General features: G+C 44.1%; 1 protein-coding gene across 4 annotated transcripts; it reads right to left on the reverse strand.

Moving 5' to 3' along the window:
- Positions 1 to 292: 292 nt before the first annotated feature.
- On the reverse strand, positions 293 to 20,545 carry CRELD1 (CRELD disulfide isomerase 1). Of its 4 annotated transcripts, none has more exons than XM_026682644.2 (12): positions 20,391 to 20,545; positions 19,835 to 19,960; positions 17,561 to 17,714; positions 16,594 to 16,676; positions 13,062 to 13,172; positions 12,488 to 12,579; positions 10,561 to 10,737; positions 10,236 to 10,331; positions 8,913 to 8,996; positions 7,296 to 7,391; positions 3,353 to 3,499; positions 293 to 1,375 (listed from the first exon to the last, which is right to left on the reverse strand). In XM_026682644.2, exons 3-12 carry the CDS (start codon positions 17,678 to 17,680, stop codon positions 1,155 to 1,157), a joined length of 1,227 nt encoding a protein of 408 aa, XP_026538429.2. In that variant the 5' UTR covers positions 17,681 to 17,714; positions 19,835 to 19,960; positions 20,391 to 20,545; the 3' UTR covers positions 293 to 1,154. The 4 variants fall into 4 exon arrangements, with proteins under 4 accessions (XP_026538429.2, XP_026538430.2, XP_087810571.1 ...); XM_026682645.2 differs by having other exon boundaries at positions 19,835 to 19,965; XM_087954445.1 differs by lacking the exon at positions 13,062 to 13,172.
- Between the last annotated feature and the right edge of the window lie 865 nt (positions 20,546 to 21,410).

Below are 21,410 nucleotides of genomic sequence, written 5' to 3' on the forward strand. Positions count from 1 at the left end.
CCTGTCCGGTAGTCCAAGGATCAAACTTTCTTGCATGCAAAAAGACCCACAAAAAATTGGAGAAGGCAAATTTGGTTGTGGACAACAGAGAGAGAGAGAGAGGGAGAGAGGAACATTTTCAGTGATTTCTCGAAGCCTTCTCCCAAAAGTCTTTTAACGTGAAGGCTGAAGTGAAATTGAAAGATTCGAACCTTGTGTGTACAAGTCTGGTAGGAAAAAAAAAAGAAGAACCTGTGGCACGTGAAAGAGAGAGCACGCAACAGTGAGAACCATGTGGATTTAGACAGAGACATTTATTTTTCCTGAGATACAGAATTGCAAAGCGAAAAAAGTGGACATGCAGGCCTCTTTCAACTTCCTTTGCCTTCCAAGCTGCCAACCGGCAGCATAAGAGCAAGTCCATATATTATACAGATGAGGAAAAAAAAAAATTTTTTTTTTGAAATGTACCACTTCTGACCACACAAATAAGTGTATATATTATTATTTATTAAATTTATATTATGCTCTTCTCTTAGGATACTGATTGATTCAATACAAGGGTGATTTTGAGATCAGGGATCAGCCCAAACACTGAATCCTACCTGAAGCAGAATACTCTAAAAATGTATTGCCACCATTTCTCACTTCCTTCAATGCGATGTGCAGGTCAACTCTTGGGCCAGATTCCCAAAGAGCCAGCAGGGAACCACCCCATACCAGCACAGACCCAAAGAGCTGAGCTTTTTCTCCAGTTCGCCTTGGCAGCCCCAAGTGGGAGAGATCATAGCTTATTGGGATGAACTTTTCCAGGATCATCCAACATGCATAGAGAGAGTGGGTCAGCTGGACGATAATAGGAGCGGTTTCATCTGAACCTTAAACTTCCCTAAGGGGTAACTCAGTCCCTTCTAATACCTGGCAGGACCGGCTGAGTGACAGGCCTGCAGAGCACACATGATTTCCTGGCTCCTATTTGTCTCTCCAGCATATCTTCAGAAAGTCAAGGCTTCCTCTAGCCCAGATGGGGATGCAGGTTGTATATTCCACCTCTAGGTTTCAAACCTGCTAAGGTAAGGGGGAAAGGGTTGGGGTCGAGGTATTCCTGCCCCCCCACCCCCAACTAGCTGACTCTCCGAGGCAGGAAGCAGAAGGGAGTGATCCCTGCCTAAGTCCTATCTCCCTTTCATAAAGCCATCGAGAACGCGGTCACTACGCTCCGACATCCAGTAGCCGGCCATCGCGGCCACCGCACCTATGAAAATGGCCGTGAAGACCATGTCTCCTTTGGCAGCTAAGGTGGCCAGCGCGCAGATGATAGCCCCGAAGAACATCTGCTGCAGCACAACCACTTCGTCGTCTGTAATGTCGTCAAAGAATCCTTTCTCAGGAGCATCTGCAAGGCAACAAAGAGGCCCTCAGCAAAGGCAAAGGGCGGTTAGTTTTTAACCTCTGGAGCAGCTTGACTGTCTAGGTCAGTGATGGCGAATCTTTTTGTTGTGGTGTGCCGAAAGTGCGCATGCAATAGCGCATGCTTACTGGCACCCACAATGCAATGCACCCTGCCCCCATGCGCATGCGCGCGCAACCTCCCTGCCCCTTACCTGTACTGCACATGCTCGTGCCTGCCAGCTGATTTTGGCCCGTTTTGAGGCCCTTTTAGCCCTCCCTGAGGCTAGAGGGAAGACTCTGCAGCCTCGGGAGGCCGAAAAATGGGCTTTCCAGAAATACCAGAAGTGCCCGTTTTCAGCCTCCGGAGGGCCTCTGAAGCCCAGGGGAGGCTGTTTTCGCCTCCCAGGAGCTCAAGGGAAGCCTCTGCAGCCTTTGGAGGCTGAAAAACCTGTTTTTCAGCTCCAAAAGCTGCAGAGTCTTGCCATGAGTCTCCGTGAGGGCAAAAAATGCCTCAAACAGGCCGAAAATCAGCTGGGAGGTGTGCGCATGCGCAGTGCAGGTAAGTTTGGCTGGGGCTCGCATGCCCGTACAAATGGCTCTGTGTGCCACCTGTGGCACACATGCCATAGGTTCGCCATCACGGGTCTAGGTCAAGTGTTTCTCAACCTCGCCAAGGCTGGCTGGGGAATTCTGGGAGTTGAAAGTTGCCAAGGTTGAGAAATATTAGTCTAGGTTTGCCCTTCCCCTGCCCAGTGTGTAAAGACTGAACCTCAGTTCGATTCAGAAATATATTTAAGTGGTAGAGAAAAGAACGATTTCACAATTCTTTTACTCCAAATTTGTGTCTGACTTGGAATATCACTCCGATTGGGATTGTGTTTAACTCAATTATAGACCCTAATTATATGAGTTGTTGGACAATATTACTTGGTCTGTTGTGTGGATCTTTGTGTGTTTTTAGGAGGCAGGGAATTTTGGAGGGTGGGGGCTGGAGGGTGTTTGGGGATTGTCATGTGTGTGTACGAGTTGGGTCTGGTCTCTGGGTGTTATGTGAATTTCATAGTATATATACTGTGTATATACGTACAATGACAATAAAGAATTTAATTCAATAACTATTCCTAAAAGGGCCCGTTTGTGAGGAAAGGTCTACAGAATACAGGGAGCCAGAGAATAACAAAGAAGATGGATCCCAAAGCTGATCCTAGACAGAATTATGGTTACCCCATAGCAAAAACCTGTGAGGTGTCAAAGATGCCAAAGTGATCTAGTGGTTAAGGCACCTGGCTAGAAACTGGGCGACTGGGACTTCTAGTCCCATTTTAGGCATGAAAGCCAGCAGAGTGACTTTGTGCCAATCCCCAGGAGACTGTGAGTTCTAGTCCCGCCTGAGGCATGATAGTCTTCTGGGTGACTTTGGGCCAATCCCCAGGAGACTGTGAGTTCTAGTCCCGCCTGAGGCATGATAGTCTTCTGGGTGACTTTGGGCCAATTCCCCAGGAGACTGTGAGTTCTAGTCCCGCCTGACGCATGATAGTCTTCTGGGTGACTTTGGGCCAATCCCAGGAGACTGTGAGTTCTAGTCCCGCCTGAGGCATGATAGTCTTCTGGGTGACTTTGTGCCAATCCCCAGGAGACTGTGAGTTCTAGTCCCGCCTGACGCATGATAGTCTTCTGGGTGACTTTGGGCCAATCCCCAGGAGACTGTGAGTTCTAGTCCCGCCTGAGGCATGATAGTCTTCTGGGTGACTTTGGGCCAATCCCCAGGAGACTGAGTGCTAGTCCCACCTGAGGCACAATAGCCTGTTGGGTGACTTTGGGTCAGTCCCTCTCTCTCAACCCAACCTACCTCACAGGGCTGTTGTGGGGAAAACAGCAGGAAGAAGGAATATTAGATATATCTGCCACCTTCTTTGTAAAAAATAATAAAGGCTGGTTATAGATAAACAAGTAAAAATAAAATGCCCCTGCTGACTTTTACCTGGGGGCTTGTCTTCCACACAGATCCCCTCTTTGCGTAGATGTCCCTCAGCGCAAACACAGCGATAGCTGCCCTCTGTGTTCTCACAAACCTCGTTGGCTACCGTACACACCAGCTCCTCCACTTCACCTGCACATTCGTCCACGTCTGACGAGGAAGGGGAGCGATAAGAATGTCAAAGAACCATAAACAATATTGGCTAAAAACTCGTCCCTTTCCTATCTCCCATTTTTATCCCCAAGTGCAGCAGCTACGCTTTCTGAGCTCTTTGCTGTGTCATCTGCTCAACTGCTGCGCCTCGCCCATTTCTAAGCCAGTAAATCCTTACTTTTCCCGACCTTGATTCAGCAGATTTCAAGCGTCCAAGGACAAATCTAAATTCGGGCTTTGCTCCAAACGAGAGGAAAAAAGTTTGTTGCCTAGCAAATCAACAAGATGATGTTTGCATATTTTATATGCATTAGGCTACATCTTACACAAGCTTGGCTCTCAGGCCTCTCCTTCCATTAGTTTGTTGCATTTGGATTTACTATTGGGAGAAAAGACACAGTGTATCAGAGTGCTGAAAAGCCAGGACAATATACAGGTAGTCCTGGACTTATGACCACAATTGAAGCCCAAAATTTCTGTCGCTAAGCGAGACAGTTGTTACATGAACTTGGCCCCACTTTACGATCTTTCTTGACACAGTTGTTAAGTGAATGATTGCAGTTGTTCAGTTAGTAACAAGGTTGGTAAGTGAATCTGGCTTCCCCTTTGACTTCTGCTTGTCAAAAAACTCGTAAAAGGTGATCACATGACCCCAGGACATAAATGTGAGTCAGTTGCCCCACGGCCAAATTTGGATCATGATGCTGCAATGGTTGTAAGTGTGAAAAATGGTCATAAATCACTTTTCAGTGCCATTGTAACTTTGATCGGTCACTAAATGAACTGTTGTAAGTCGAGGATTACCCTTAACAGATAGCCAACTATGATCCGCCTCTTTATTTAACTCTATGGTTCATTCCTTGAAATGTTCTATCCAAAACCCCACAGTTTTCCTACAATTTTTTTCTGGAACTCTTCTATTCCTAAGCCTCCTTTTGGCTGGGCTGCATACCTGCAAAGCACAACATCTCAGATTACCCTTTCGACCCCACTTCAGTGGTAACTCTTTCACAGCTGTGACGCCTTCAGCAAATGAATCTGGGAACTCCTTAATGAAAGCAAACAGATCCTGCAAAATCCCACCGGTCAGAACTCTTGTGGAAAAAGACTGAAATCTTCTGACAATTTTACATGAGATTTTTGGCATTCCTATATGGATTTTGTGACTTCGGCCACTTAATTATATGAACTTTAATGCAATCACAGGCGAGGGATTTTCAGGCATTGCTTGGCAATAATTATAACTGCCACAGTCCCTTCCTTCCTTCCTTCCTTCCTTCCTTCCTTCCTTCCTTCCTTCCTTCCTTCCTTCCTTCCTTCCTTCCTTCCTTCCTTCCTTCCTTCCTTCCTTCCTTCCTCCTCCCTCCCTCCTCCCTCCCTCCCTTCCTTCCTTCCTTCCTTCCTTCCTTCCTTCCTTCCTTCCTTTCTTTCTTTTCTATAACTGCCCATTTCAGTCAATGACTCTTGGAGGCATACAATTCAAGAAAACACATTATAATCAAAAATGCTAAAAACATTTTAAAACACTAAAAACATCCAGATTATACACAGATAGGAGCAAGCTACTTGGCCAGTTAGCTCCAATTTCATTTTAAATTGTTTTTTATAGGATTTTATTAACAATTTGTGTTTGGAACTCTTGTGTATTTTGATATGGCCTATGGGCTAATCAATAAGCTAAACTAACTTACTTGGCCAGTTAGCAATACAACCGGGCAACGGGGCCCTTAACACAGTCAGCATCTCAAGCATGAGAACACAGCTATGATTTTAGGACCTTAAGAAAGGGTAACAGGATCGGGGCCAATTTAGAGTCTTTTCCGGGGATACAGCCAACCACCACAGCAATATCTGCAGTCCAAGGAAAACAAGACTGCAACAATTCGGCAACTCCCAAAGTTAAAATTAAAGGAGTCCCTGCTACTTTTAACAGGCCTGCTGGCAGGAAGAAAGCACTGTAGCTTTAGAGAACTACTCTAGGCTGCCCAGAAGATTGGCTGCCTCCCAGTTATGCAAGAATAGGAACATTCAGTCAAGGAACTGCTAGACAAGCCAACAGTAAACAGTAAACCAACAAAAGAACCTCTAAGTCCACCCCCCATCAATACTGACAGGGCAAGCCACTAGAATATAAATGGAGAGTGACTCCACACACACACACACACCCCAACAGCACTGAGGATGTGACCTAGTTTGGGTAATGAAACTGGGTAGGAGCCGTGTTGGCACAATGGTTAGAAATGCAGTACTGCAGACTGACTCTGCCCACTGCCAGGAGTTCGATCCCAACCGGCTCAAGGTTGTCTCAGCCTTACATCCTTCCGAGGTCGGTAAAAAGAAGACTCAGATTGTTGGGGGACGTAGGCTGACTCTGTAACCTGCTTGGAGAAGGCTGTAAAGGAGGGGTCCCCAACCCCTGGGCCTTGAGCTGTTGGGAACCAGGCCACAGAAATGGGAGGTGAACGTTATGTGTTCACGCGCACCCCCACCGGCACGAGCGGTGGGCGAGCCTGGGCGTGCGTGCTTCAGTTCTGCGTGCGTGCTCCATTTGTGCCTGCTGCTTGTGCAAATGGAGCTGCGCGTGCATGTGCTTGACCACTCCTCGCACAGAACCATCCCCTCTCCCCCCGCCACTGCCGGCCTGCAAAGCCAGAAACGTTGGGGAAACTCTGCTATCAAGTCCAAAGGTGCTTTTTTTTTCAAGAGCTAACTGGACTTTCTTTGAAGAGGTTTCACTTCTCATCCAAGAAGCTTCTTCGGCTCTGACTGGATGGTGGGCAGGGGTGGGATTCAAAATGGTTATCAATGGGTTCTGGGTGGGCGTGGCTTAGTTGATGGGCGTGGCTTGGTGGTCATGTGACTGGGTGGACATGGCTTGTCATGTTATTGGCTGGGGGTGGCCAACTCAATATCACTCACATCGAGGCACGCCTGGCCTCTCATGACTGTGGGGATGCTGCAACAGTCGTAAGTGTGAAAAAGGGTCATAAGTCACTTTTTTCAGGGCCATTGTAACTTTGAATGGTCACTCCACACAAGCAAAGTACCAGCAAAGGAGGGGAAAAATACTCCAGAGACGTTCCTGAGACAGGAAGTCTAGTCCTGCCAAGAATGTAATAAGGGTTAACGGAGAGGCAGGTTCTGTAAGCAACACCAGAATGTTTCCTTCCTGCTTTCCTTACAGGATTAGGCCAGTAATTTCTTCTAACAACCAGTTCTCCGAACTGCTTAGAATGTTAACAACCGGTTCTAGCCAATAGGTGTGAACTGGTAGAATCCCACCCCTGATTGGTGGGGAATGGAAGGATTTATACTCCTTGCAGACAGCTGGTCATTTGCATCCTTTTAGTGAGTGGTTGAGGCCACCTGGAGGTTTAACTGTGTTGTCAGGGCTGCCTGAGTAGTGCAAATGGGTATGGAGCCTTCTTGGAACTCTTGGAAGGACTTTGTTGTAGACTGGAAAATGCAAATGATGAGCTGTCCGCAAGGAGTATAAATCCTCCCATACCCCACCATCCAGTCAGAGCTGAAGAAGCTCCTTGGATGAGAAGAGAAATGTTTTCAAAGAAAAACCAGGAAGCCCAGTTGCCTCTTGAAAAAAACCACCTTTGGGACAACCATGGCCTGGAGGACTGAGAATCTCCATAGACATTCTGCTGTACAGTCCTACGAAGTGATATATAAATCTTAAGCGCTATTGCTATTGCTAATGAAACGTCAGCATGAAAACAACCAAACTCTGAGAGCGCCTCATAAGAACTCTAGCACAGAAAGGGGTGAGAGCTGAACTTACCAAGGCATTTGACACCATCTCTCTGATAGCCCTTGTTGCATTTCTTGCAGCGAGAAGGCCCAGCGCCCATGCAGCCAATACAAGCTTTGGCACAATCTGGAGAGAAATTAAGAGAGCGAAATGAAGAGATGGGCATATAGGCATTGATCCCCTTAGGGGTAAGGAAAGCTGGGTGGCTGGCTGAATGAAAAGGTAAGGGAAAAATATTAGAACGTTGGTTGTGTATAAACCATAGCCAGTTTGGTGTAGCAGTTAAGGCATCCGGTTAGAAACTAGGAGACTGTGAATTGTAGCCCCTCCCTGGATGCAAAGCCAGCTAGGTCAGGGGTGTCAAACTCGATTTCATTGAGGGCTGCATCAGGGTTGTGTTTGACCTTAGGGTGGGCCTGGGCAGCTCAATGTCACTCGTGTTGGGAGCACCTGTAGAGGAGCGTGCTATATGGAGCATGTGCTGGAGGAGGCCATAGCAGCCCAAAACAGACCTCGGGAGGGGTGCCTTCCCGAGCTCCGTTTTCGGCTGCCATGGCCTCCTCCAGCACGCTGCCAGCCGCCATCAGGTTGTAGATCAGCGCCCGGTCGGGCCGGGCTGGGCCGAAGCACCGTGGGCCAGTCCTTTGCTGTTTCCAGGCTGGCCCCCGCGGGACAGATTTAAGCACCGCATGGGCCGGATCTGGCTCGCGAGCCTTGAACTTGACATCCCTGAGGTAGGTGATCTTGAGCCAGTCCTTCTCTCCCGGCCCCAGGAAGAAAGAAGAGGCAAGGGCAAATCCCTTCCAAAAAAAAACCTCGCCCAAAAACCTGCAGGGTTTGGTCCAGGCAATCGCCAAGAGTCAGAAACTAACTCAAAGGCACATACACACGCACACATAAACACAGTAAGCCTAGCGTGAAGCATCCACTATTTCCTGCTTTTTTTAAAAAAAAAAAGGTGATTCTTATAGGTGTAAACTACCTACTTGGCTAAATAGGTAAGAATGTCTATTTATGGGAGATGGGAAAAATAATGTTCTCAGCTGGTAGATTATGCCATTTTTGCTTCCCTGAAGAACTTCATATATTAGCAGAGGTGGTCTTCAGCAGGCTCTGACCAGTTCTGGAGAACCGGTAGTGGAAATTTTGAGTGGTTTGGAGAACCAGCAGATACCACCTCTGACTGGCCTTGCCAACCCCATCTATTCTCTGCCTCCCGAGTCCCAGCTGATCAGCTGGATCTTCCTTGGTTGCTCTGCACAGGAGAACGGAGCTGGAAAGCAGGTTAGTGGGCTGGGGAGAGAATGGGGATTTTACAGTAACCTTGTCCCTGGAGTGGGGAGAGAATGGGGACTTTGCAGTATCCTTCCCCTGCCACGCCCACCAAACCACACCACGCCCACCAAGCCACGCTTTTGAATCCCACCACTGTATTAGGATTCATGGCCCAAACCAGACAAACAAGGGTTGATATATACTCGTAGCATAACTTCCCAAGGGCTGCACAACCCATAGGAACAGAGTCACCAGATCCTCTGCTGAAGACCTACTTCTCCAGAAGCAGCTCTACTTCTTGAATGTGTTTCCGTGAGACCCACAGGGGGGCACAGCAACAGACGGTCCATTTTGGAAGCTTCCACCTCTTACCTTGGCATTCATAGGAGCCTTCGGTATTGACACAAAACTGGTTGTTGCGACAGTGTGCCATGTCAGTGCCACATTCATCTATGTCTGTAAGAAAGACGGAGAGATTCAAGATATGGGGGTGGCCGAATACCTTCTCTCCCTCCTTCCGTCTCTCTCTATGCTCACGGAGGCATTTTACATTCTCCTTCGAGCTTCTGTGTTGCTGTTGTTGCTATTGCTATTATTTATTACATTTATTAGAGTCACCCACTCTAATAGACTCTAGAGCAGGGGTCTCCAATCTTGGCAACTTTAAGACTTGTGGACTTCAACTCCCAGAATTCCCAGAACAATCAACCAAGGGAACAGCTTTGCCCTCGGAAGCTGTGGGAGCGCCATCACTTGAGACTTTCAAGAAGAGATTGGACTCCCATCTGTCAGAAATGGTGCAGGGTCTCCTGCTTGGGCAGGGGGTTGGACTAGATGACCTACAAGGTCTGGTCCAACTCTGATTATCTGTTATCTGACTCAATTTTGTGATCATTTTGTTTTGCAGCAGTCATTAAGCAAGTGGGACAGTTGTTAAGCGTGCCCTTTGTTCACCATGGAACATTTTCAGCAAAAACGTCATAAACCATGGTCACATGACTGCGGAACACAGCAAACAGCCATCAGTGCTGGCCAGTTGCTAAGTGCCCAAAATTCAGTCATGTGTCTGCAGGGGGTGGGAGCAACCGGCTTGTAAACACCTTTTAGAGGGTGTGTTGTAATTTTGAACGGTCACTTATGACATCACCGGTCATTAAATCGAGGACTACCCGTACCCTATCCAGAAGAAGCAGGTCTTTGAAGGAATATAAAATCATACATTGCAATGTCCTACCTGTCAATGAATACTTCAGCTTCAACCATAACAACACAAGAGCACACAACAGATACAAACTCAAGGTTAATCTCACCAAATTTGATTGCAGGAAATACGACTTCAGCAACAGAGTGGTCAATGTCTGGAAGACTCTACCCGACTCTGTAGTCTCTTCCCCAAACCCCTAAAACTTTAACCTTAGACTGTCTACTATCGACCTCACCCCTTTCCTAAGAGGTCTGTAGGGGGCGTGCATAAGCGCACCAACATGCCTACCGTCCCTGTCCCATTGTTTCTTTTTATTTTTCTTATATGTATCCATTTCATGTATTCCTAACTATGTTTATACTTACACCTATTATCTTGTAAGCAATTGACAAAAATAAAATAAAATAAATAAATAAATAGGTTAATTAATTAATTAATTCTGCCTTTTCAAACATCACCAACTTCAAACTATTTCAGGGCCACAGGCTCACCGATGCAACGTTGGTTGTGCAGCATCCAGCCTCTCTTGCAGCGCAGACAGCTGGTATCCTCGGGGCCTGAACAGCGCCCACAGGCCCGGTAGCACTCTGGGTGGGAGAGAGAATTGGGTGAAAAGGAACACAGTTTACAACTGAGGTGAGGTGGAAAGCTTGAGAAGAAAAAGCAATACATGGCCGAAGTAAACCAGCTGCATGCCTTCCAGCCAACCTGCCACATAAAACTACAGTTATTACTAACTTTGCCTTGGGAAGAGGTTACAGAAATGACAATCCCCCAACCTTCCCCAGCCCAGCCCAGCACAAACACTCTACGTACCCGCACATACCAGGTGGCTGTCATTGCGAGCAGCTTCATAGTAGCCATCTCCACACTCTGAACAAAAGGGACCACCGTAGCCAGTCTGACACATGCAAAGACCGGTGCCTCCACGTGTTCCTTCACCATCACACTGCCCGTATCCACTGCAAGGCTTCTCGGTACCCCCAGGGCAGGCTGCAGAGAGATGGAAATCAGATGTGGAAACCGACATGTCGCTTGGCTCTACTCTGCAGCGCTCAGATTTCCTAACTCACTCCATCTCTTCTCCCCGTTCCAGATACCTACATTTTGCAAAGGTTAAGAACTTGCTTTAACTTTAAAAGACTTCAGTCTTGCAAAGAAAGGGATTGCAAGAAAGTAAGCGGGCACACAATGAGGAATAACCGGACTGTCTGTGTAAGCACGTTCATGACTGCCATCCGTATTGCTTTCAATATGTATTCCTCATTGTGTGGCTGCTTGTAATCACTTCCTATCCAATTAATGTAAATGCAAATATGAATTCCCTTCTTTAGGGCAGAGATAATTAAGCCAAACAGGGGAGGAATGGGGAAAAGGAAAGCAGTTGCAGTCATATTATTTTCCAACTTTAGCAACTGCTTCACTTAATATCAGATGTGCTGGTCGGTTACGCTTGCTAAATAAGGACTATCTGGTATTAAAATGGTGATAGAGTTATACAGAGGAATTATTCAGTCTGTCATCTGCACCTCTATAATTGTCTGGTTTGGTTCTGCAACCCAACAGGACAGACACAGACTTCAGAGAGTAATTAGGCTGCAGAAAAAACAATTACTACCAACTTGCCTTCAATCGAGGACCTGTATACTGCATGAGTCAAAAAGAGGGCTGTGAAAATATTTACAGACCCCTCACATCCCGGACATAAACTGTTTCAACTCCTTCCCTCAAAATGACGCGATAGAGCACTGCACACCAGAAGAACTAGACACAAGAACAGTTTTTTCCCGAAAGCCATCACTCTGCTAAACAAATAATTCCGTCAACACTGTTCAACTATTACAAAGTCTGCACTATTACTGTTAATCTTCTTATCACTCCTTATCGCCCATCCCCTCCCACTTGTGACTGTATGACTGTAACTTTGTCTCTTGTATCCTTACGATTTATATTGACTGTTTCCTAGTATGATTTGATTGCTTATTGTACCCTGTGACTATCATTAAATGTTGTACCTGATGATTCTTGACTCTTGACGAATGTATCTTTTCTTTTATGTACGCTGAGAGCATTTGCACCAAGACAAATTCCTTGTGTGTCCAATCACACTTGGCCAATAAAGGAGTTTATTCTATTCTATTATTCTATTCTATTCTATTCTATTCTATTCTATTCTATTCTATTCCATTCATTCCATTCTATTCTATTCTTCTATTCTATTCTATTCTATTCATTCTATTCTATTCATTCTATTCTATTCTATTCTATTCTATTCTATTCTCTACTCTACTCTACTCTACTCTACTCTAAACTCTACTCTATTCTAAAAACAAGCCATCTCGGATGTTTATTAGACTTTCATGATCCTTTCCCCCATCTGCTGCCTTCTAAAAATGTTGGAACTCTCTTCATCTGCAGCCAGGTAGCCAAGAGAAATGCTGTCGGGCTATAGCAGGGGTCCTCAAACTTGGCAACTTTGGCAACAAGCTATGCTGGCTGAGGAATTCTGGGGGTTGAAGTCCACAAGTCTTAAAGTTGCTAAGTTTGGAGACCTCTGTGCTATAGAATCAGCAGAAAGCCTTTGGAAATATATACTCCTAAGAAATTAAAATCAGGGAGAATAACTGGAATCTTTGCTTCAGCCAGGTTCTGGAGGATCCACATAACAGCTAATGGTCAGAGATGCACAAAGATTGTTGGAACATCCTCTCCAATAAACCCCAGATGCCTTAGAAATACTCACTCTGGCAATCAGGGCCGTACATGCCAGGTGGGCAGCATAATTTCAGGGTATCCATGCACAGCCATTGGAAAAAGTCTGGGTGCTGCTGCTGCCTAAGGAAAAAAAACAAACATCTTCTGTTTTTTGCTACTCCTCATTCCACTGCTGCAATTTGTCAAGGATACAAGCTCTGCACAACTCCCAAGAATGAAACAGCCATACAGTATTTGGGCAGGAGAGGGACACAAGATACAAAGTCAGCTCATTGGCCCATATAACACAAGATTGTCTGCCCTGACTAGTGGTGGTACTTGCAGTTTCCTGGCCTACCTGGAGATGCTGGGAATTGAACTAGGACCTTATGAAAGGTAAAGCAGGTATTTGGTCTCTGAATGCTTTTTATTTAACTTTGCCTACTGAATGATACGGATCATTGAAGTTCCTCCATTCAATCTCATAGCTTGAGTTTTCCTCCTGCTAACGTAAGAGAATACTGGTACGATCTGTGGTAAATAAGCCTCCAGAATGGGCTTCTTCTTTAACCAAGTAAGTTAAAGCATCCTGTAATTCCCCAGCCTTCCTCTTTTTAACTCACTCATGGAACCACCAATGTTCTACGTGGTCTTCGCTTTGCTCCAGCAGCTGGTGGCAGGCAAAATCTGATGTAGAACACACACTTTCCAATACTTCCAACAGACGTGTCTCACTGGGAGGGGAGAAAGAGACAGCATGAGAATTGAGGGAGTTGGACAAGTCAAGGCAGAGTTCTGTCCTAGAAAGTCTGCCCTGCCTGCTTGATCAAAACAGCCCTCTGTTATCCCTCTAAGCCAGTGTTATTCAACTTTGGCAGCCTGAAGATGGGTGGACTTCAAATCCCAGAATTCCCCAGTCAGGAAAGCTGGCTGGGGAATTCTGGGAGTTGAAGTCCATCCATCTTCAAGCTGCCAAATTTGAAAAACAGTGCTCTAAGATATCTTTTGTCCATTCAGAAATCTCCCTATTGACCTTTCACACAGGAACCTTAAATAAACCGTATTCTTTCTCAAAATTTCATCCAGATGTTCTTTCGGCAAGCAGCCAGTCCCTAAGGCTTTTCCTTCCTCCCAAGAGTCAAGTTAGGAGTTGGCAAAATGATAATAAGCAAGTGACTCTGGGGATACTGTGAGCAACAGCTGTGAAACCATGGAACAAACATGAAAGGTGTTTGTCAAGACGGGGGCCTTAACCTTAACTGTTGCAGCAATCACTTCTCACTGCAGATCTACTGTATGAAGAAAAAAAAGGATAAAATAATGTAATGTATCTTTATTGTTTTAATGTAAGCTTTCAAGGTCACCAAAACCAAAACTCACACAATGGATAATTAAAATGGAGTAAACTTAAGGATAACAAACTTGGTCTATCCATAGAGGAGGCATGGGGACTATCACAAAGAAGGGCACACGAACAATTCCAGATTTGATTATGTATCTATGTAGAAAACATCCCAGCTGATTAATGATGACATCACAGAGAAAAAAATACATCCTAGCTGTATGCTCATTTTTCAACTTAAGTCTGAAATGAAATCAACCTGCACTGGTACAATTGAATCTATTAACATAGCTCAATACCATTTTTCCAAAACTGTTAGAAGAACTCCTGTAATTCCTAACCAGCTACCTCAGTCCTTCCTATGCTCTTCCTATCTAGGAATTCTAGTAAATACTGGAGGGTATAAATTTGGAGATGACTGAGCTCCATCTATATCCTACCACATGATTTATCACTATACAACCATACATATATGTTTACATGGAGATAAATCTTAGGTTCGCTGACGTTTCATTTGAGCTAAGCGAGGACAACACCCCATTAATGTGCTGAATTTAAAACTTGCTCATTCTTTACATATAACTCTTTGAGCTATCCCCAAACGGTCTGATATTTTTAATGAAATAACAGGCTTAACTATCCCTTAAGGGAGAAAAAGTAATTTTTCATTCCACCCATACATGTCGTGATTAGCTAATGCAAATCCTTAATGGTCCACTGAAGTGACAATCCCTGCCAGAATTCAAAATCATAATGGAGTGTTGGCAACCGTTGTCCAATATTATTTGGAAAGATCCCCCATTTCTGATCTAAAATGAAAAATTTAATCACTCCAAATTTCCTTGACATTATTACCGGTACTTGCTTTATTTATTTATTTTCCTATTCATCTCTCAAGGAGAAAAATAAATGACTTGTGCTGTCTGCATTCTGAATCTAAAAAGGCAGAACTCTGCACTCAGAATTAAATATAGATGAGCTTTTTCCCCGCGGAGAAGGGCCGGAAAACTCCTAAAGCAGAGAAATACATATATATAAATATATAGATAGCCCTTGACTTACTACCATTCGTTTAGTGACTGTTTGAAGTTACAATGGCACTGAAAAAAGTGATTAATTACCGTTTTTCACACTTTTTCACTTACTACCATTGCAGCATTTGGTCACATGATCAAAATTCAGATGCTTGGCAACTGTTTCATATTTATGACGGTTGCTGGGTCCAGGGGTCATGTGATCGATCACCTTTTGCAAACTTCTGACAAGCAAAGACAATGGGAAAGCCAGATTCACTTAACAACTGTTTTTACTAATTTAACAACTGCAGTGGTTCATTTAACAACTAATTTAATAACTGTAGTGATTCACTTAGCAACTGGAGCAAGAAAGGTACCAGCTTTGAAAGCCATATTAGCACCAGACGCTTCCACACTGGCTCATTCTTGAGCCTGGAGAAATGGGAGGGGGAATTTTTTTGGAGTGTATGTGGTTAGACATAACAACATTCTTCTTCTAAGTCAAGGTCATGTTATTTCTGCACCTGGGTGAGGGGACGTCTCAAGCTGGGATGGGTGGTGATTGGGGCATGTGTGATGCCATGAGGGATACAGGGGGTGGCTTTGTAATTTTTTACCTATTGCAAGGAAACCTGGAGCTTTCACATTCAGGATTCCCCAGATGTGCCAGTTTACTACTCTAATAAAAAGAACTTTGGAGAGAATGTCTGTCTTTGAGTTATTTGTTGGAAGGGAGGTTTTCTGGAACACTGACAAAAGGTTGTAAAATGGGGTAAAATTTTGAGCTCAAGTATGGTCATAAGCTGAGGACTACCTGTACAGACATGAAATAGATCAAGTGCTACCAAGACTCAAGAGCCCTTAAAAGTTGTCCTCTAATGAAAACCCCTCTAGAGTGAAAGCTTGTTTTTATAAGCATTGACCTTATTATAAACTCAATATTGAGAACTGCTCTGGTGTACAATAAGGATGAAGACCGAACGAACAGCTCAAAAATAAATTACTGAATATCCTCACCCAAATTGTGGATTTTTTAGAGTCAGAGCTCAAATGATGCAAATAAATAAAATGCTGGAATTGAGTTCCTGCATCTGTTTGTTAAAATTTATGTGCCACCCATCTTGCTGTCCATACTTCAGAACAACATGGATGTGCATACATTTCTTTCCTCGTTGGTTATTGTTATTAACGGTAAAAAAAAGAAAGTTCTATGAACATTTTGTTAAAAAAAAATAATAATGTAAAAGACCCAGGAAAGTATCTTGATGACAAAGGAGAGGAACTCAATTGACTCTTGCAGAAACATTTTTTTTAATGGACCCTTGAAAAAAATGTACCTTTCTTGGCTGATAGACTAGACCTAATGACTTCTGTTCAGTTTCTCCTCACTAAAACTGTCTTCTCCTGCAAGACAAGGCTTCCCAACCTTGGCAACTTTAAGACACAGGGACTTCAACTCCCATGCTGGCTGAGGAACTCTGGGAGTTGAAGTCCACCTGTACACTATGGTTCGGTCTCCAACTAAAATAAAGATTCTGGCAACTGGGTTATTGTCAGAATGTCCACAATAATATTTAAAATCAAGCAATTATCTAAGTTATCATAGCCTTGTTTTTTTTGTTTTTGTTTTTTAAAAAAGAGACTTGGTCTGGGGTGCCAAGGCCCATCTCGTTGGATTTTATGTGATCAGGATGCTAGTAAGAGATTGCTACTTCCCAACAAGGATACAGATAGGGCCTGAGGTCTGCAGTATCAGCATCTCACCAATGGCCTGTTGCAGCCCAGCCTTCAAATCACCTGTTGGCGTATTTGGCAAGCTTCTCTTCTTCCCAGGCGGTGTTCCCGCCCCCGAAGTTCTCTCGCTGTGTCCGCTCCAGACCCTGAGAAGGCAGGACAAGCCTCACAGCAAAGCCAGAGCTGATCTTCCCGCTCCATCCCATCCCAGCAGCCCTCAACCCCATGCAATAGAAACCGACCCATGTCCAAGAAACATACTATCGCATGTGGTGGACGTGCCCATGTGCTCAGAAGTTTTGGAGAAACATTAGAAATTGGATATTAAACATAAATAAGATGTAAAATTTGAACCCAAAACCTTCTTGCTACGTATGATAAGACTCAAAAATGGGGAAAAACAGCAATATTTAAGCTTGTACATTGTAACAGCAGCCAGAATAAGCTATGCACAAAATTGGAAATTGCCTACTACCCCCTCAGAGATGGTTATTAAAAAAAAAATCACGAGTGCGCAGAGATGGATAGCCTAACTAAATTACTGAAAAATAACCAAGATAATGATTACTATAAAACATGGAATTGTTGGTATGAGTGGTTAAAGAAAAGGCAATACCTGATAACTGGATAAGTTATGAAACTATGGGAGACATGCGTTCAATCATAAAGTATTTTGTGAAATTAAAGCATTAAAAGAACAAAGAAGGGACTGTAACAAGGCAGATCACGTCAACGTTAGGGGAAAAAATGTGTAACCATTGCTCAACACATGCTGCAAAATGTATATATGTATATATATTTGTTTGTTTGTTTGTTTTAAATGTCTTAATGTTAAATAAAGTTTAAAAAATGTAAAAAGAAAAAAGAAACCGACCCTCTCCATTACTGCTTTCTGCCCCACATCCTCTACAATCTCCATACGTCTCTCAGCAGCATTTGTTCCAGCGCACTTCCCTCCCCTCTTCTGAGACTGGGGGAAGGGAGCATTAATCATGATCACATACACCCGGTCCATTTTCTAGCCTCCTACCTTATTGAAATTGTCAACAAGACTCCGACAGGTCTGGCAGGTATCTTGCTGGGAACTACCAGAGCTTGGCATCCAATGGAATAGTAAGAGGAAGAAGAGCAGAGCAGGTGGGACTTTCATCCTGGAAAAAGCCACTTTCAGGCCAGGAACAAGACTGGAAGAAAGAGGAAGGGTTGTGAGACCAACAAGAGTATTTGAGAAACTGATGGAGCAAGAGACTCCTAGGCAATGGACATACAGCAACTTGGGTTCAAGATTATTCTGCATAACCTCCACATCTGTATTCTTGATGCGCAGGGTAACAATCCAAACCTTAACCACAAGAAGTTGGGATTTAAAAATTTCAGGCTATAAGGAGATATATTGCAAACAACTGGACAAGATCAAACAATTTTCATTTATTTGTTACATGTATATTCCATCTTTCCCCCCAGGAACTCAAGGTTGCATACCTAGCCATATATTCAATTTCCCCCAAATTACTCCACAAGGTAGCTTAGAGATTGGAGAGACCCAAAGTCAACCACTCAATCTCCACACCTGAAGGTACCTTTCAGCCTCAGTTTCTCTAATCTTAGTCCAATATCTCAACTGCTCCTCTACCTCACAATATTAAGTAAGAAAGGAGGAAGACAGAAAAAAGAAAGAGCTACTCATGCCTACCTGGAAACCACAAGGAAAGAAATCTTGCTTGGGAACACATGAAAAAGAAGAATTTGCTAACACATACTTGTGCTCATCTAGTCAAGCATCCCTAAGGCACTAAACATCTTTATGAAGGGCATTATTGTTATTACTGATTTACATTCAGAGGGGTTCTGTATGATTTTGAAATGTGGGCTACATTTCCCAGAACTGAAGACTACTCTATGTAGTAAATAGACATTGAGCTTTTTAGTTGCCACTATTACTCATTATTAAACTGAAAACCTTCCTATATAACAGAATAACAGAGCTGGAAGGAACCTTAGAGGTCTTCTAGTCCAATCTCCTACTCAAACAAGAGATCCTATACCATTCTGGACAAAAGACTGTCCAATATCTTCTTTAAAAAGCCAAGTGATGGGGCACCCAAAAATTCTGAAGGCAACTATTCCACTGATGAATTGTTCTGTCAGGAAATTCCTCCTTAGTTCTATGTTGCTTCTCTCCTTGATTAGTTTCCATCCATTGCTTCTTGTCCTGCCTTCAGGTGCTTTGGAGAATAAATTGACCCCTTCTTCTTTATGGCAGCCCCTTGGATATTGGAACACTAAAGGCATTTTTGGAAAGTAAGTGGATAATCTCCCTTCCAAGAGCCATTTAGCTGTCAGGTAGTTGCTCTGACAAAGAATATGGTTTCTGTGCACCTCCAACATTGTTCTCTCTATATTCTCATGATTGGGATTGGAGAAACCTAAGCTTTGTGTGCCAAAAGAATCGGAAAAACAGGAGCTGTGTTAATCCCAATTACCCAGGATATAATGCCCACATAAGCATGTTCACAAATATAAAGTAAGCTACTTTCAAGTCATATAAACTGATAAACCACAAATAACAGATCTAATTTATATATAAATTAGTAAGTCACGTCAAGAAAAAAAGACTCACTCAATCTGGTAGTATCCAAAATCTAACAAATACGCATTGCACTTTTGAATGAGGTTTGGCCTTGGACTTCTACCATTTCCCTGTAGCATCAGAGGTATATAGAAACCTAATTCAACAGCTCAAAACACATTTTAGGCAGACACCATTCAACAGCTCAAAACACATTTTAGGCAGACACCAATCACAAATATAAAAGTCATACATACTGGATGCAGCCAGTAACAGCCAGATCAAGCTGCTTGATCTAAAAAAAACCTCAGATTCCCAAACTGACTAGATGATGAATCTCATTATTTAACAAATTATTAAACTTCTAACCATTTAAAGTAAACTGCAAAAATCTGAATGACCAAGAGATACCAGAAATATTAAAGCTGCTGTAAGTATGGGGTATCCTAATCTCCAGCAGATGGCATCAAATCTACCTTCCTAGACAGACACCCTCCACAAGCATTGGACTACAACTCCCACCATTCCTCAGCCTACATAACCAATAGCTATTCTGTTGGCCATGCTGATGAAGGTTATAAGCAAGCACACCTAAGACCCCAGGTTGTGGAAAACATGTGTTACAAGCTGGTCCCCTATTGTTGAAAATATAGCTGCAAGCCACCACACCACAATACCCACATCAGCTGATGCCCACTTCCTTAGAAAGGCAATTATGAGTTTAGCAGGACTTACCTTCAGAATCTAACGGATCATTGAACAAATCAACCCAGAGTTCTCGCTGGAGGCACACTATGACCAGGTTCAAATGATCCTACGTCGGGGACATTATATGAGGACCTGGATCGCCGCCGGAGAAGGCTGCACTATTGAGAGAGGTGGAAGGAAAAAGAGGGTGACCAACAGCAAAGTGGATAGCCACGGGTGCAACGTCGGAAGATCTACCTATGTGGTTGGTGGAGTCAAAAAACCCGACTTGATGGCACATAATAGATCCAGGATCGGCCCATGCTGCAGAACCAAGGGAACGTGTAAACGGGATGACACGGGATTCCCCCTGCTCCGGTCTCTCTGCATAGCGGCTCCACATCCGAAGGAGGGCTTGCAAGCGAAGCTTTTTCTGGGGCGGCCGAAGGTGACCCTCCCTATTTCTGCAGGCAGGAATAACCGAAGCCACCCGATGCCACCGAATGGCCAACCCAGCCCCGGAAGACAAGCCCAAGAAAACGTGGTGGGTTTTTTTCCCCCCTGACCCACCGCCCTACGCCTCGCTCGGGGGCTTCAAACCTACCTTGCCTCTCCCCGCTCGCCCCCTCGGGAGAGCAGCGTGAGGCGACGGGGGAGGCCCGGAAGTGTAGCGCCCACTTTCGCACGGAAGGCGACTCCCGGGTCCGCCACAGCTGAGCAACCCCCTCCACGGCGATCGCAAGATCGCCATCAAGGGTGGGGGGAGGAGGGGGGGCAACGCTTCTTCTTTCCGCCAATGACATCGGGCCCTGTGCGATGACATCATCCCCTTCGCCTTCCAACGACCAATAGGCGGGCTCCGTCCGGGTTTTCCCCCCCTCCTCGGAGCAGCACCTGTCAAGGCGCTTAAAGAGGCCGCGGCGGCCATCGGTTGGGCTCCTCTGCAGTCTCCAGGGCAAGACATCCTGCCGGAAGGAGATTGTATTTCACCCTCCATTAAAAGCGTCCGGACCAAACGAAATCTTGTTGCTGTTGAACACAAGTCTTCTTGTTCTGAGCCCAAAACGCCTCGGGGGAAGCTCATAACCCGGTCTTTCCCACTATGTTTGCCCTGCAGATTCATTGAAATTATTGTTGTTGTTGTTGTTATTGTTATTTGGTGAGATTCACAGCCGTTGGGTTTGGTTGGTAGCTCAACAGCTCGAGTCCTAACCAAGGACCTAGGAACTGTTGTGGTTGCTGCTCCTGCTGTTGCTGCTATTATTATTATTATTATTATTATTATTATTATTATTATTATTATTATTATTATTATTATTATTATTATTATTATTATTATTATTATTATTATTATTATTATTAGTAATTATTATTATTATTAGTAATTATTATTATTATTAGTAATTATTATTATTAGTAATTATTATTATTTTATTATTAGTAATTATTATTTTATTATTATTATTTTATTATTATTTTATTATTATTAATTATCTGCCTGATTGGGAAGATGTAGAGGAAAGAAGGCTGAGTAAGGGTGCATAAGCACTCTCGCCAGCAGCCTTTGCTTAAATTGACATCTCAGGCATTTGAAAGTAGAATCTGCATTTTGCTGTTACTGCCA

This window comes from Notechis scutatus, chromosome 2 (assembly GCF_049901735.1).
Source record: "Notechis scutatus isolate UNSWTSFEM ecotype Mainland chromosome 2, rNotScu1.2, whole genome shotgun sequence".
In the NCBI taxonomy this organism is placed as follows: domain Eukaryota; kingdom Metazoa; phylum Chordata; class Lepidosauria; order Squamata; family Elapidae; genus Notechis; species Notechis scutatus.